The sequence below is a fragment of the Rousettus aegyptiacus genome, unplaced genomic scaffold (assembly GCF_014176215.1).
Source record: "Rousettus aegyptiacus isolate mRouAeg1 unplaced genomic scaffold, mRouAeg1.p scaffold_m13_p_18, whole genome shotgun sequence".
Lineage (NCBI taxonomy): Eukaryota > Metazoa > Chordata > Mammalia > Chiroptera > Pteropodidae > Rousettus > Rousettus aegyptiacus.
Window position 1 is genome coordinate 14,286,227 of NW_023416293.1, and position 12,678 is coordinate 14,298,904.

The window sequence follows — 12,678 nt, forward strand, 5'->3', positions numbered from 1 at the left end:
TAATTAACCCAGACGAGAAAAGGTTAACTGAAGCGTTGTTCGCTGTCCTGAGGAAGGCCCTTCCTCACGGAGACCACCTGGCCCCCGTCTCCAGCGGGAAGGGGAGGGGTCCAACGGCAAAGCTGTAGCAGTCGACCGGGGCCAGGAAGGCCTCGTCACCCCCCTGGCTCCAGACGCCACGATAGGTCCGTGGTGCCCTCTTCACTCTGGGGGGAGGAGGCGCAGCAGGTTCCAGGCACAGACGTCTCTCTCTCTGCACGTATATGCACAGCTACGCAGCGCCGAGCGAGCCGGGGCGGGGTGCAGAGCCGGACGACTCAGGAATTAAGGCGGCATAGTTCATCTGTTTTCTTGTTAAATTTGTTTCTCGGCCTCAGGTGGCATGTTCTATGAGTCTCGGGCACACGCCGCGTGTGGCCCACCCTTCCCGTGGGCGCCTGCTCAGGGGGCTGTTGAGGAGCGGGTTTCAGGGTCCAGAAAGAATCCCCCTTTCCGCCCTCCCCCGCCCCCCCAACCACAGGTGCCCGAGATCATCCAGTACATCTGCCACGGCACGAGGGGCGTCACCGAGCCCACAGCCCAGGCCACCATCCGGGAGCTGCTCGGCCTGCTGGCGTGCACCTACACGGACGAGGTCATCCAGGTCTTCTTTAAGATCCAGGACCAGTCCCGCAGGTGGGCGGCCCGCGGGCTTCGACGCCGCTCGTTCCTAAACGTCTCTGCTCTTTAATGCGGGCTGGCCCCTGACTCTTCTAGGGGCCGAGGTGGTCGTAAGAGTTATGTGGGCTTATTGCAGAAATTCGGAAAGCATGTAGAACTTTGAAAAAGCCCCCTCTCCCCCTGCCGCAAAAAAAAAAAAAAAAAAAAAAAAAAAAATGTCATCCCAGGAAGACAAACCTCTGCAGTCGCTCGGTATGATTGTATAATTTGTCTGCTTTTTGAGAAGCGGATCGTCAGGCTACACTCTGTGCCGATGGCGTAGTCAGTCCCCCTTGACGATTCGTCACAGCATCGTCCCAAGGTTTTGTAAACAAAATTCGAATGGCTCCTCACGTTACTCCGTGTGGACGTGCAATGCTCTCATTCCCTCCCGCGAGGTTTCTTATTTTAAAATCTGCACGCGGCAAAGCCCGCCCTCCTTCTGTGCGGCTCCACACGTGGCCGCGCGGGTGGGGTCACCGTCTTCAGCACGCAGAGCCCCCACCGCACCCCACGCTCCCTGGCGCCGCCCTCTGTGGTGGGCTCCTCCTGCAGCCCCCCCACCCCCGGCCCCTGGCGACGCGGACCTGCCGTGTAGCCTCCCGCGGCTTGTCGGCTGCAGACGCCCGTCCTCGTCCTCCCCAGCGCCATGCGCTCGTCCAGTGGACGAGGCTCCCTCCACTGAGCTGCCTCTGCACGTGACCGAAAGCCAGCGGAGCCTGTTTGCGTCTCTTTCCTCGGCAGCGCGCGCCGGTAGTTTGTGATTTTCAAGGACTCGGTCCGTGTCGTCTACGTTCTCGCACTGGCGGCCACCCTCTCTCGTGGCTGACCGCGGTCATCCGCGTCTTCTCTCTCTGGCCCTCGGTCAGCCTGGCCGGCAGCTCAGCGGTGACGGCATTTCTCAGAGCCAGCTCGCATCGCCGGCCCCCGGCTCGGCTTCCCGTTTCTGTTTCGCGGATCTCTGCTCCGACGCCGCTGGTTCCTCGCTTTGCTAGCTCGGGGTTCGGTGGGGGCGGGGTGACGGAGCCTGGAGCCTCTCCCTCGGGGGCACCTGGAGGGTGACCTCCTGCGGGGTTCTCAGCAGCAGGGTCCGCAGACTCTGGGAGATGCTGGCTTCGGTCCCCAGAGGCTACGAAGGGATCATGGAGAGTCTGCAGCAGAGGACGACCTCGCGCCCGGAGCCGGGGGCCCCCGAGCCCAGCGACAGAAGACAGATGTCGCCTTTGACCGTGAGGCGGGGCGAGGAGGAGCTGCGGGTGGGGCGGGGCCTCCCTCGCGCCCTGGGCTCTGGGGGGCTCTCTCTATCCGCGCTTGGGTGAACGTTCTATGATTTTGGGGTGGGGTCGGTGGGAGGGTTTCCCAGCTGGCCATGCCTTAGGGAGGGCGAGCCAGCTCCGTGTTCTCCTTGGGTGGGCTTAGGTAGACAGACACCCCCACCCCCTCCTTCGCTGTGGAGGGTGGGACACAGCAGGCCACCACCCCGATGGCAAGCGCGAGACCCGACGTCACGCCCGCCTGGGACTCGCCCTGACTGCCCTGGCTCCTGGGCACCCGGCCCCCGTCACTGCGGAGGGGTGCCCCGTTGCAGGGCGGAACGGCTTGTCCCCGCAGCCGCCTCTTGGGTTGCCCCAGCAGTGTGGGGCTCTCTGGGCCGGCCCGTCCTGGGACTCGCGGGCCGAGTCGTCCCACGGGCAGGGCCTGGGAGTTGGAGGCGAAGGCGGCACCGTCCCCCCTCCCGCCCACGCAGGCCACCAGGGCCATCCACGAGCTCCTGCTGGAGCCCCGGCCGCGGATAGAGGTGCAGAGCTTCTTCGCCTCGCTGTTCGTGGCCCTGCTCCTCCGGACCTCATTCCTGGTGGCCGTGGGGGGCGCAGAGCCCGTGTGGGACCAGGAGCACGGCACCGAGGGCATGGACCCCATGAGGTACGTCCGGCTGCCGGGCAGAGGTGCTGGTGACCACGCTGCCGGGCCGCCCGCTGAGCACCGCCCTGAGTTCAGCCCTCGGCACCCTTGTGTCCTCCTCACGCCAGCGCCCTGAGCCTGTCCCCCACGCCTCCGTTCAACACGTCCTAGAGGGCGTCTTGGAAAACGCCGTGTAACTCCGGCTTACCAGCCCGAGCTCCATGCCCAGGTGGTGAGGACGGCGGTAGCCTGCACGCCCCCGCCCGTCTGCTGGCTTCCTACGTCACCTCGGAGACGTCACAGCCTCCGAGCCGCAACCTTAGAGAGTCAGCCTGGGCCCGCGGGGGCTGTGCCACCCCGGCAGACCCTCGGGGAGGTCCGGGTGGGCAGCCCGGGGCGGCGACGGCCTCCCCCGCTCTCTGCCGTCCGCAGCTCCACAGTGGATGCGCTGAAGGCCCTGATGCGGAGCGCTGGGTACGGGGACCATGTGTCCTACATCCAGAGACTCGGGGGCTGGGAGCTGCTCGCCAGTTCCGAGAGACACCATGAGGGCGTGGCTCTGCTGGCCAGGTAAGCCCGTGGCCAGGTAAGCCTGAGCCCGGCCCTGGCTGGGAGCCGCCCTCCCCGGGCCCCCCGCTGCGGCCCGGCCTGGCCCTCAGAGGCATGCTCCCGCCGGCAGGGCCATGGTCATCAAGAACTGCTGGCACAACCGCCCCGTCTTCAGCCGCGTCATCGGGGCCCTCCAGGAGCACGACGGCTCCGACCCCTTGACGGCCCTCACGTTCGCCACCGAGGTGAGCGGCCCTCGGCGGGGGAGGCGGGCGGAGGTGGGAAGGCCACCGAGGAGAGGGCCCGACTTCCTGGCGCTCGCTGCCTCGCGGAAGGGCCGGGGCACGTTGTTAGTGGCCCGTTCAGCCGCAGGTGTGACTCTACCTGGTGTGCCCCCCCCACCCCCGAGTGCCAGGCAGACCTTAGGGGACAGCACAGGCCTGTCTCCCGCCTCCTCGGCCTTCGTCAGGCTTTTCAAATTCGCCTTTGCCCAGGACCCCTGACTGGCTCAGCGTATTTTAGCCACCTGACACCGAAAAGTGTAGAACATTTAGACACTCCGGAAAGGAATTTTAAAAACGATAAAGCCATCAGTAGTCTCAATAACAGAGGAAACCACGTTCGGGTTTTGGCCCGAGAGGAGGTGCGTGTGTGTTCACCCACCGACCCCATTCTCTGCAGGAATTCTGTGTTTTACTCTCTTTTAGCATCTTATGTCACCACGTTTTCTTGTAAATGCGAATTTTAACGGCGATGCATTATTTCATCGCAAAGACGTTCTGTGACCTGCTGGACATCTTGTTTCTAATTTTGCACCGTTCCAGATAACACCGTAACAAACATCTCCGTGCGAAGGTCTTCACCCGTGGTCCAGTCATTTCCTCGGATGCTGGACGTAACGCGTACGGTGTTGGTTAAAAGACGTGAATGTCTTCTATGACTTTCGATACTAAGCCAACTTGCTTTCCAGTAAAATAGACCCAATTTATACTTTGGCGTTTGGGCGAGTTTCAGGAGTTTTGACTCACCCCAGCTTTAAATAGCCTCCTTTAGAAATGCAAACCGCCGGAATTTTTTTTTTTTTTTTTTTTTTTTTTGTGGGCGCCGGATCGCTTTCGAACGCAGTGGAGATGGGAGAGAGAGCACAGGGCTGGTGTTAGCGTCTGGACAGATGCCGTCCTCACGCGGACGGCGTCCTCCGAGGTCTCAGGACGTCGGCGCCTCATTGGCAGGGGCCATGAGCTCGCGTGGGCATGCAGGCTGGGGTGGGTAGGCGCCCAGAAGCATTCGGGGCCGTGCAGTGTGGGCACGCAGGGCGGGGGGCCTGCGTGAGACGGGGGGGCCCCAGCACCGGCACGCTGCCATCGCCCGGGGAGCTGCCGGAGCGGACCTTGCTGGGTGCTGGCCCCAGAGGCTGGGCTTGGTGGCTCAGGGGTCAGGCCTGGGAGGTGGCATTTTCTGCAGACTCTCGGTGCTTGTTGTGGGTGGTGCTCGGGCCAGCTTTGAGGAGCCGTACGAGGGACAAGCTGGTGGCGGCGGCCGTCACGGGATGGGGTCCGCTCCCCAGCAGTAGCTCTGAACTCTGGCTGCAGACCACTCTCCCCCGGGAGCCGGTAAAAGCCAGGCCAGACCGCACTCGGCTGCTCCGCTCGGCTCTTGGAGCCGGTCTGGGACGGCGTCCAGGCCTCGGCTGCTGCCCTTCTCAGGCTCGAAGCGGTTTTCTGGAAACACAGCTGGGACGGGAAGCCACTAGCCGCTCCCCCGGGCGCGACGCGGGCGTCCGCTCCTCCGGCCCCTCCCCGGATCGGCCGAGATGCGCATCCGGTAGCTGGTAGCTTTTGACTCCAAGTGTCATCTCAGCTGACAGATGCGCACACGTAGTTTTCCGCAAGCACACCCGCGAAACCGCGCAGGCCACGCTCCTCACAGCGCGGCCTTTTCCCTCCCGGGTTCGCCTGCTTCCTCCTCTCGGGTCTCACGGCCTCTCTCTCCAGCTCCGGGGATCCGGCAGGCGGGCGGGCGACCGAGTGTGTGTCCTGCCGCTTTCCTCCATGGTCAGACATCGCTGTATCTATGTCTCCGTATCTATTCTGCCGTCCGTCCGTCCGTCCGTCCGCCCGCCCTCTCTGAGTGCGTTTCTCACTTTCGCCCCCCACGGCTCCCCGAGTCGAAGGCGCCCACGGGAAGCTGGCAGCAGGCACGACGGAGCCCCGGCGCGCGGGGCGAGCAGCCGCCGGCTCCTGCGAGCCCTCACGCGCTCTTCTTCCCCGGCGCGCAGGGACCTCGAGCCCACGGGCGCGTGGGGGATTTTCGTCTCCCTGCCGGACGCTTCAGTCTTCCTCGGTCTCCTTCGCCAGCTGCTCCGGTGCCCAGACGTGGCAGCCGCGGTGGACAACGTCGCCATCCACGTCCTGGCCGTCTGGTTCCAGAGCGAGGACCCCGTCATGGTGAAGCAGATGCTGCAGGTGGTGGAGACCTTCGCGAAGCACGGGACCATGGTGAGGCGCCGGGGCCAGGGCCGTGCCGTGAGGGCCCCGCCACTCGGGGTGGGACGGAGGGACGCGGGGGGGCCGCGTGTCTGGTGTGGACGGAGCTAAGCCTCGTGAAGCCGGGCCACTGAGGACAGGGGTTGGGGCTTGAGCCGCCGCTGCCCCCTCTCTCCCAGGAGAAGAAAGAGGAGGGTCATTCAGAGACCGGGCCCGGCCAGTTCCAGGATCTCGGACCGTTGGGTCTCCCCAGGGACGAATAGGCCATGCAGAGGGGTCAGCGAGGGGGCCTCCTGTGTCTTCTCTCTCCCACGGGGACAGACGACACCTGCCCGGACGCCCCTGGGCAGCTCCCTCTGGCTGCCACCCGTTTACTGGGCCAGGCCGGTGCAGGATGAGGTGGTCGTGGGAGACCACGGGCACTCGTCTGCGGGAGGGGCCACTGGCCGGACAGCTCCCGGCCTGCACGGCCCCGTCCTGAGCCCCCGCGGCGCCCTCCTCAGGCCAGGCAGCTCCGCCTCCTCCAGCCCTACGTGCTGAACTGCTGCTACTCCCGGGACAGCGGCATCGTCCTGGAGACCTTCCTGATGCTGCAGGGCCTCGTGCAGTACCTCACCTGGCAGCGGTCCTCCTCGTTCCTGGTCCAGCTCAGCTTCATGCTCAGGCCCTTCTTCGAGGAGGTGGGCTCCTCCAGGGCCCCCCATCCCCCCGCCCCCGCCCAGGCCAGGCGCCTCGGAGGCCCTTCCGCCTTGGCCGTGATGCGTTCCCTGGGGGCTGCTGGCTCACGCCCTCTCGACTAAGATCGGGAAGGGTTTGCAGCGGGACAGCTGCGATGCCCGCGCAGATCGCGTGTGGGGGAAGGGAGCCGGCGCAGGAGCGCGGCGGGGGCGGGGCCTCGGCGGCGGGGGCGGGGCCTCGGCGGCGGGAGCGGGGCCCCGGCGGCGGGAGGACCGAGGCAGAGGCCCCCAGCGTGCGCCGTGTGTCTTCAGGAATCAGAGCGCCTGCGCCTGGCCGCCTTCAGGATCTACGAGGGCATCTTAGCCAAGGTCAAGAGGGGCTTCCTTGCCTTCCCCTTGAAGCACCACGTGCTCAACCTGATCGTGCTCCTGGTGCTCCACCTGGAGGACAGGAACGCCGACGTGGCCCAGGTGAGAGGCCGGGCTCGGGGCAGGCGCGCGGTCGGCAGAGGGCCGCGGGCGGGGGCATGGCCGACCCGCCTGGGAGTGCCCGCCCTCCGACCCCTCCCCGCCCTGCTCCCGCAGCCCACGCTCGGGCTGAGCCGCTCTGTCCCCCAGGTCTGCCGGCTGACCCTGTGCCACATGGCCACCGCCCTGGGCTGGTCAGGGCTCAAGGCCACGTTCGCCAAGAAGGACATGTGGATGATCCTCAGGGCCCTGGTGAGACGCAGCCCCTCGCCCGGGCCGGGCCGGTGGCCGCCGCCGGCTCGTCTCCCTGCGGCGCCCGGGCCGGCCTCACCCAGGGCGTCTTCCCGCAGCTGGAGCAGGAGGCCGGCAAGGCCCTCTGGTTTCTGCGGCAGTGCACGACCCTCTTCAAGAGCCCCCAGGCCCCCATCCGCTACGCGGCCGTGTGGTTCGCGGGTACGGCGTTCCCCATCCTCGGAGCCGCTCTGGCCTTGTCCTGGGGACTGGGACATGAGAGCCAGGAGGGCGGGGGAGGACTGTGTCCAGCTGCTGCCCCCTCCCCTGCAGGAAGCTCCCGGCGGGTGGGCGGCCCTGCCTCGGCAGGATGGGCTGCAGAGCTCCCGGGGGTGACAGGGTTCGGGGTACATCTCCCTGGGGAGGCTCGCGGGGAGGCTTGGCGCCTGGTGGGACCGCCCCACGTCGCCCCGAGGAGCAGAGCAGGGGCCACCCCACCTCAGCCCGACTTGCTCAGGACCGGAGGGAGAGTCCAGCCCTGTGGCTGGTGGCCACACCAGTGTGGGGACAGGAGACAGGCGGAGGGAGGGACGTGGGGCCCTGGCGAGAGGCGCGGAGACCCAGTGCAGCCGGCGTCGCCTGGCCCTCCGCAGGGCCACTGAAGCTCCGTGTGCCCCGCAGGCCAGATCATCCAGACCCTGGATGTGCACAAGGACAGCGAAATGGAGGAGGCGTATTTGGGTGAGCGGGGGGCCAGTCGCCGAGGCCACGCGCTGGTGTTGGTGGGCGGTTCAGTCGAGGGACAGGGCAGGCAGGCTCACGGGCGCAGCCCCCGGAAGGAGGGACGAGCGCGTTCGTCTCCGAGGCGCTTAGTGGGGGCGCTGGTCAGAGCTGCCCCGCCCCGTAACTCACGGACGCCACTGCCACCGAGCTCCAGACCCGCCATCAGCTGGGGCAGTCGCTGGGCGCTTACGGGAGGGGCACCAACCTCGTCTCACGCGAGGGGACAGCGTTCTGAGCCCCCCTGGAGCCCCCCGCAGAACTCGGGTTGCGGTCCCCGTGTCCTGCCCCCCCACCGTGTGGCCTTGCTCGAGTGCCACGGCCCCGCCCCCGTGCGCCCCCGGGTGCTGGCCGCAGCTCTCTGCAGTCAGGACCGCCTCATAGCTGTTCTCTGGGGAGCAGGCGGGCAGAGCCAGGGAGGGGACGGAGGTGGGGACCGGAGGGGTCGGTCGTGGGTGCAGGACGAGGAGCAGCCGCCCCGTGCCTCCCCGGGCGGGCGCGGCGTCCTGCTCGTGACGGGGCGAGGCGGCCCCGAGTTGGAGCTAGCTCCCCCCCGCCCCCCCGCGGCCTGTTCCTGCGCCGCGGGCCCCGCGCAGCCCGGCCATGCCGCGGCCACCTCTGCCTTGCAGCCCTGCAGTCCATGAGGGAAGACCCCGACCCCACGGTCAGCTGCCTCGCCACGCAGACCTACTACGTCGTGGAGGCCAAGGAGGCGCAGTTGGCCCAGCCCTCGACCTCCTGCTTCTGCACAAGGAGGCCCTGAGCGCGGCTTCCGGGCCTTTTCCCGCTTGTTTGCGTCTACGATAAGCAGACGTTGCTCTTATCATCTCAGGGAACGATACACTCCACATTAAAGGAATGAAAAGCAGCGCCCCTCAACCCAGCGTTCCGGCCTCCCCACCCCCGAGTGCCGTGGCATCTTCAAGACACAGGGTGACCCGGGTTTGGAAAAAGCAGCCGTGGCCAAGGCTCTGGGGGTGTGAGCACAGGGCAAGGGGACCACTGTCGGGGGTCGGTCCCCGGGCTGCTGTCTCCTGGTCTCGCGCACACCCTTCCTGCCGTCAGCACTGGGCTCTGTCCCGCTGGGCAGGGCCCCGGGGCGTCCTTCCTGGGACAGGGGGCCTCCCTGTCACCCGCGGTGACTTCTCCAGTTGCACAGGTGGGTGCGCTCGGACCCAGCCACCAGGGAAGGGGACGGGGTGGCAGTCGGCCAGGCCTGGGCTCCGGAGCCGCCTCTGTCCTCACGAGCTGTGGTCCGACTTCTCCCAGTTCAGAGAGCAAGGACGTCGCTGCTCACGGGGCAGAGAAGGCGCCGTGACCAGTGTCAGACGGTGCCCGGCAGGCAGCAGGTGCACCGCCAACGCCCACGGCCCTCCCCCGGCTGCGGTGGCTGTCCCCGGGGCGGCACACGGGCCTGTGGGGCCCCACGCAGCTGATGCCGCAGCCACACTGTGCGCCCCACACTCCCAGCCCGGGAAGGTCTCGTCGGCCTGGCCCCGTCCCCGAGGCCGCTCCCCTCCCCCCCGAGGCCGCCCCTCCCCGCCGTATCCCGTCCCCGGCCTCCAGGGCCACAGCAACGCAGTGTCGTTCACGTTTTATTTAGCACAACTTCTCGGACACACGTCCGGTCCAGGAACAGGGCCGTGCGGCGTGGGGCTTAAATAACTTCCAGACACTTATGTACAGTCACGGGCAGAGGGATGGGCCGGACGCACGCCTGGGCTGGCCCCGCGGCGGGGACAGCGCGAGCCCACGGACACTGTGGCCGTGCAGAGGCGAGCACTGGACGACCTGGTGGGCCGGCTGGCCCGATTCACTGCAGGGGTCCCCTCTGACCCCCGGCTCCTCGAGCTGCGCTTCCCACCTCCGTGCAAGGCCCTGGGCCCCGGTCCCCTGCCGGGGCCAGGAGGCATCCCCATGTGGGAGCAGCAAGCGGCTTCTCGGGGGACGGCAGAGAGCAGACGCCAGGGGCTGGGGCCACCCAGCGGGAAGGAGCTCAGTGCTCTGGGGGGGCCGAGCAAGTGGGGTGTGCCTGCACCCAGCCCAGCCTGCATCGGCGGGGGGTGGGGCCCAGGGATGGTCTCTGACGGACAGCTGGGCGCCTGCCCTCCAGGCCGCCACCTACGTCCCCATCACCGGCCGGGGGGGGGGTCCCAGCTGCGCCCCCCCCCCATGGCTGCTTTGTGCTTTCAATGCCTCCTCCCCAAAGCCCCGTGGGCCTGGGTCCCGGAGGGCGGAGGCAGGGCCGGTGGGGGCGGGGCTGGGGTGCAGCTGCAGAGGCGTGATGGGCGGGGAGGCCACACCCAGACCCACGGGTGTCCCTGCCCAGGGGCTGAAGGCGGCACCCTGACCACGCCAGGGCTCGGTGCGGCCTCCGCCTCCTGGCCTGTCCTCCCGCCCGGACGGTCTCCGAAGGTGAGGGAGGCCTGGCTGCGCGGGAGGACCCGTCGCTCGAGTGCACGGGAACACGGAGCCAGTTGGCACCGGGACGGCCGAGGCGGCCCGGGCTGCGGGGCACGGACCCCGCCTGCCCACCCAGCGGCCTTCAGAGCCCTCGTCAGGGCCCCAGCCCGGGCCCAGCCGTTGCCAGATTTGGGGAGTGGGGTCGCGGGGGCACGGCTCGTGGCCCGGGCATCCCGTGGCCTGGCCTGCAGTGCCTCAGGGGGCACAGGAAAGGAAGTACAACGATGCGCCCCAGAACCAGGGTGAGGCGCAGGCAGGCCCGACGGGGGACCCGCAGCCCGAGTCCCGGAGGAGCCCGGGGCCCAGGCCGCCAGCCACAGGCAGGCCCGACGGGGGGCCCGCAGCCCGAGTCCCGGAGGAGCCCGGGGCCCAGGCCGCTGGCCGCCAGCCGCACATTGTGCTCAAATCACCACCGTCTTGTGCTTCTGCTGTCAGGACGTGTGTGCAGGGCGCCAGGGGCCTGCCCCCGGCCGGGCACCCCGGAGTCCCCGCGGGAGCGGCAGACACCAGCACCAGGGCTCCCAAGGGACGTCAAGTGTAGAGAGAGTCAGGGATACTTGCCAGGGCCGCGGGGCCGGCTGGCCGTGAGGTAGCTGACCCGCCAACAGCAGGACGCAGGCGTGACGCCGAGCACCTCTCGCCGGCTGCACGGTCACGCCCCGAGCAAGGCCGGGCCGGCAGCTGCAGTCCCGGGGGCTGTGGGGGGGGGGGCACTCCGCCCACGGGGCGCAGTCTGCTTCTGCAGGGTGCGAACACCGTGCAGGCAGCTTCCTCACAGCTGATGCCTTCCGTTCCGCAGAGGGACAGGCAGGGAGGGGGCTCGGGGGAGCTGCCCGGCGCCCTGACCGGCCGGAGGAGGACAGGGGGCCAGACTGGAAGGCAGACTGCCCCTGCGTCCTCCCGCACGTCTGCTCACGCCGACTGCGCAGCTCGGAGCAGGGCGGGGACAGGTGGGGACCGGCTGGGCTCAGGCCCCAGAGGTGCTTTTCCCTTTCACAGCTACGATGGCCCCCTCCGCCCCGTGCTCCACACACACCCCACACCGGGCCAAACAGGGGGCGCCCCAAGACAGAAACAGAGCCACCTCGGGAGGCCCCAAGTGCTCGTGTCCTCTGAGCAGAGCTGGGCCCCCGGCCGCCCGCCGAGACCAGGAAGCACCGAGCCGGGTAAACGCTGGCAGCGCCTGGGCCGAGCGCGGGCGGAGGGCCAGGCCCGCGGTGGCTCAGGCCGTGCACTTCACGGCCCGGGGGCCGGGGCTGCAGCCCTGGGACGGAGGACCTCAGCGGTGCCCCCGCCGTCATCGGAAGGCGCGGACGGTCTCCTGGGTGACCGGGACGGGCCGCAGGGCCGGTCCTCGCCGTCCGCCTGCGTCCCGGCAGGTGTGGTCCGCCGGGCTGCTCCCCACGCGGAGCCCCGGGTGGCAGGGGCGGGACCCTCACGAGCAGAGCCCGTGGTGCCACCCCGGGCGGCGGAGGAAGGCACTGAAGCGTCGGGCGGCCGATGTCGGGGTGCACCAGGGGGGCCCCTGGGTGCAGGGGGCGCGGCCCAGCCGCAGAGCCAGGCCGAGTGGGGGGGCGGGCCTGAGGGCTGGTGGGGCAGGGCCCTGTGGGACTCTCGGTCCCCAAGAGCTGAGGGACAGAGCATGGGGAAGAAACTTCAAGTCAACGTCCAGGAGGCAACAGCAAAAAATAAAAATAAATTAAGTAACTGAAGTGCATCTGGCCACCCCCCCGGGGAGATTTTCTAGCAGCCGCATAGGAAGGGACCCCAAGAATCGTTGGAGTCACCTAGGAACAGCTGCTGGTGGCCAAGGGGCGAGAGGTCAGCTACAGGCCCGGCTGCCTACGCCTGGTTTCCATGGTTACCTGAGGACTACCTTGTGGGGCTCAGAGGCAGGTGCAGTGGTCCAGAGGCTGGGCTGAGGGACGTGGGGACTGGACGGCCTCGCCGCCCCTGCAGGGCCCGTGCCAGGGTCAAGGGCCCGAGGAGGAGCACGGCCAGGGGCAGCGGGAGAAAAACAAGAGGGGGTGCCCCCCGCATCACAGCCGAGTCCCCCCCTCCCTGCTCCGTGTCCTGCAGAGGCGGGGAGAGCCTGGGGGCGGCGAGCGGCCTGGCCTGTCAGAGGGTCAGGGAGGGGACCGGACGCAGGCAGGGCCACGCCCATCGGCCACGCCCTGTGTCCCCAGGCCAGCTGGCCCTGTTGTGCTATGCAGGCTGCTGGGCCGCAGGTCTGGGACCACCCGCTGAGCTCGCTCAGGGCCGGCCGCGAGGTGACCGCGGGACGCTCCAGAGCTTCACCGTCAGGTCACTGGGGAGGACGGAGAGAGGCGGTCAGCTCCTGAAGTGGGCCCGCTGGCCACCCCCAGACTCCCCGAACTCCCCAACATGGCTGGAGCCCCGGGGCGAGCCCTGCTCGGCACAGG

The 12,678-nt window shown here is 68.3% G+C and overlaps 2 protein-coding genes across 6 annotated transcripts in view; one reads left to right on the plus strand and one right to left on the minus strand.

The window, feature by feature from the left end:
- Nucleotides 1–263: 263 nt before the first annotated feature.
- On the plus strand, nt 264–8,977 carry LOC107513631 (maestro heat-like repeat-containing protein family member 7). The gene is given in 14 exon segments (XM_036235372.1): nt 264–275; nt 339–414; nt 417–675; nt 1,781–1,928; nt 2,447–2,622; nt 3,034–3,171; nt 3,281–3,395; nt 5,508–5,648; nt 6,140–6,316; nt 6,626–6,784; nt 6,932–7,033; nt 7,132–7,234; nt 7,694–7,753; nt 8,422–8,977. Coding segments are annotated over 14 exon segments (1,800 nt in total). The 3' UTR covers nt 8,556–8,977.
- A 397-nt stretch (nt 8,978–9,374) lies between these two features.
- Nucleotides 9,375–12,678, minus strand: part of KIF21B (kinesin family member 21B) — a 38,223-nt gene continuing 34,919 nt past the window's right edge. For all 5 annotated transcript variants that reach the window (XM_016150579.2, XM_016150581.2, XM_016150578.2 and 2 more), the window contains one exon: nt 9,375–12,563. Coding sequence is in view for 2 of the 5 variants with exons in the window: in XM_016150581.2 (XP_016006067.2) it covers nt 12,509–12,563 (55 nt within the window). In the remaining 3 variants the exon portion in view is untranslated. The remainder of the gene's footprint in view (nt 12,564–12,678) is intronic.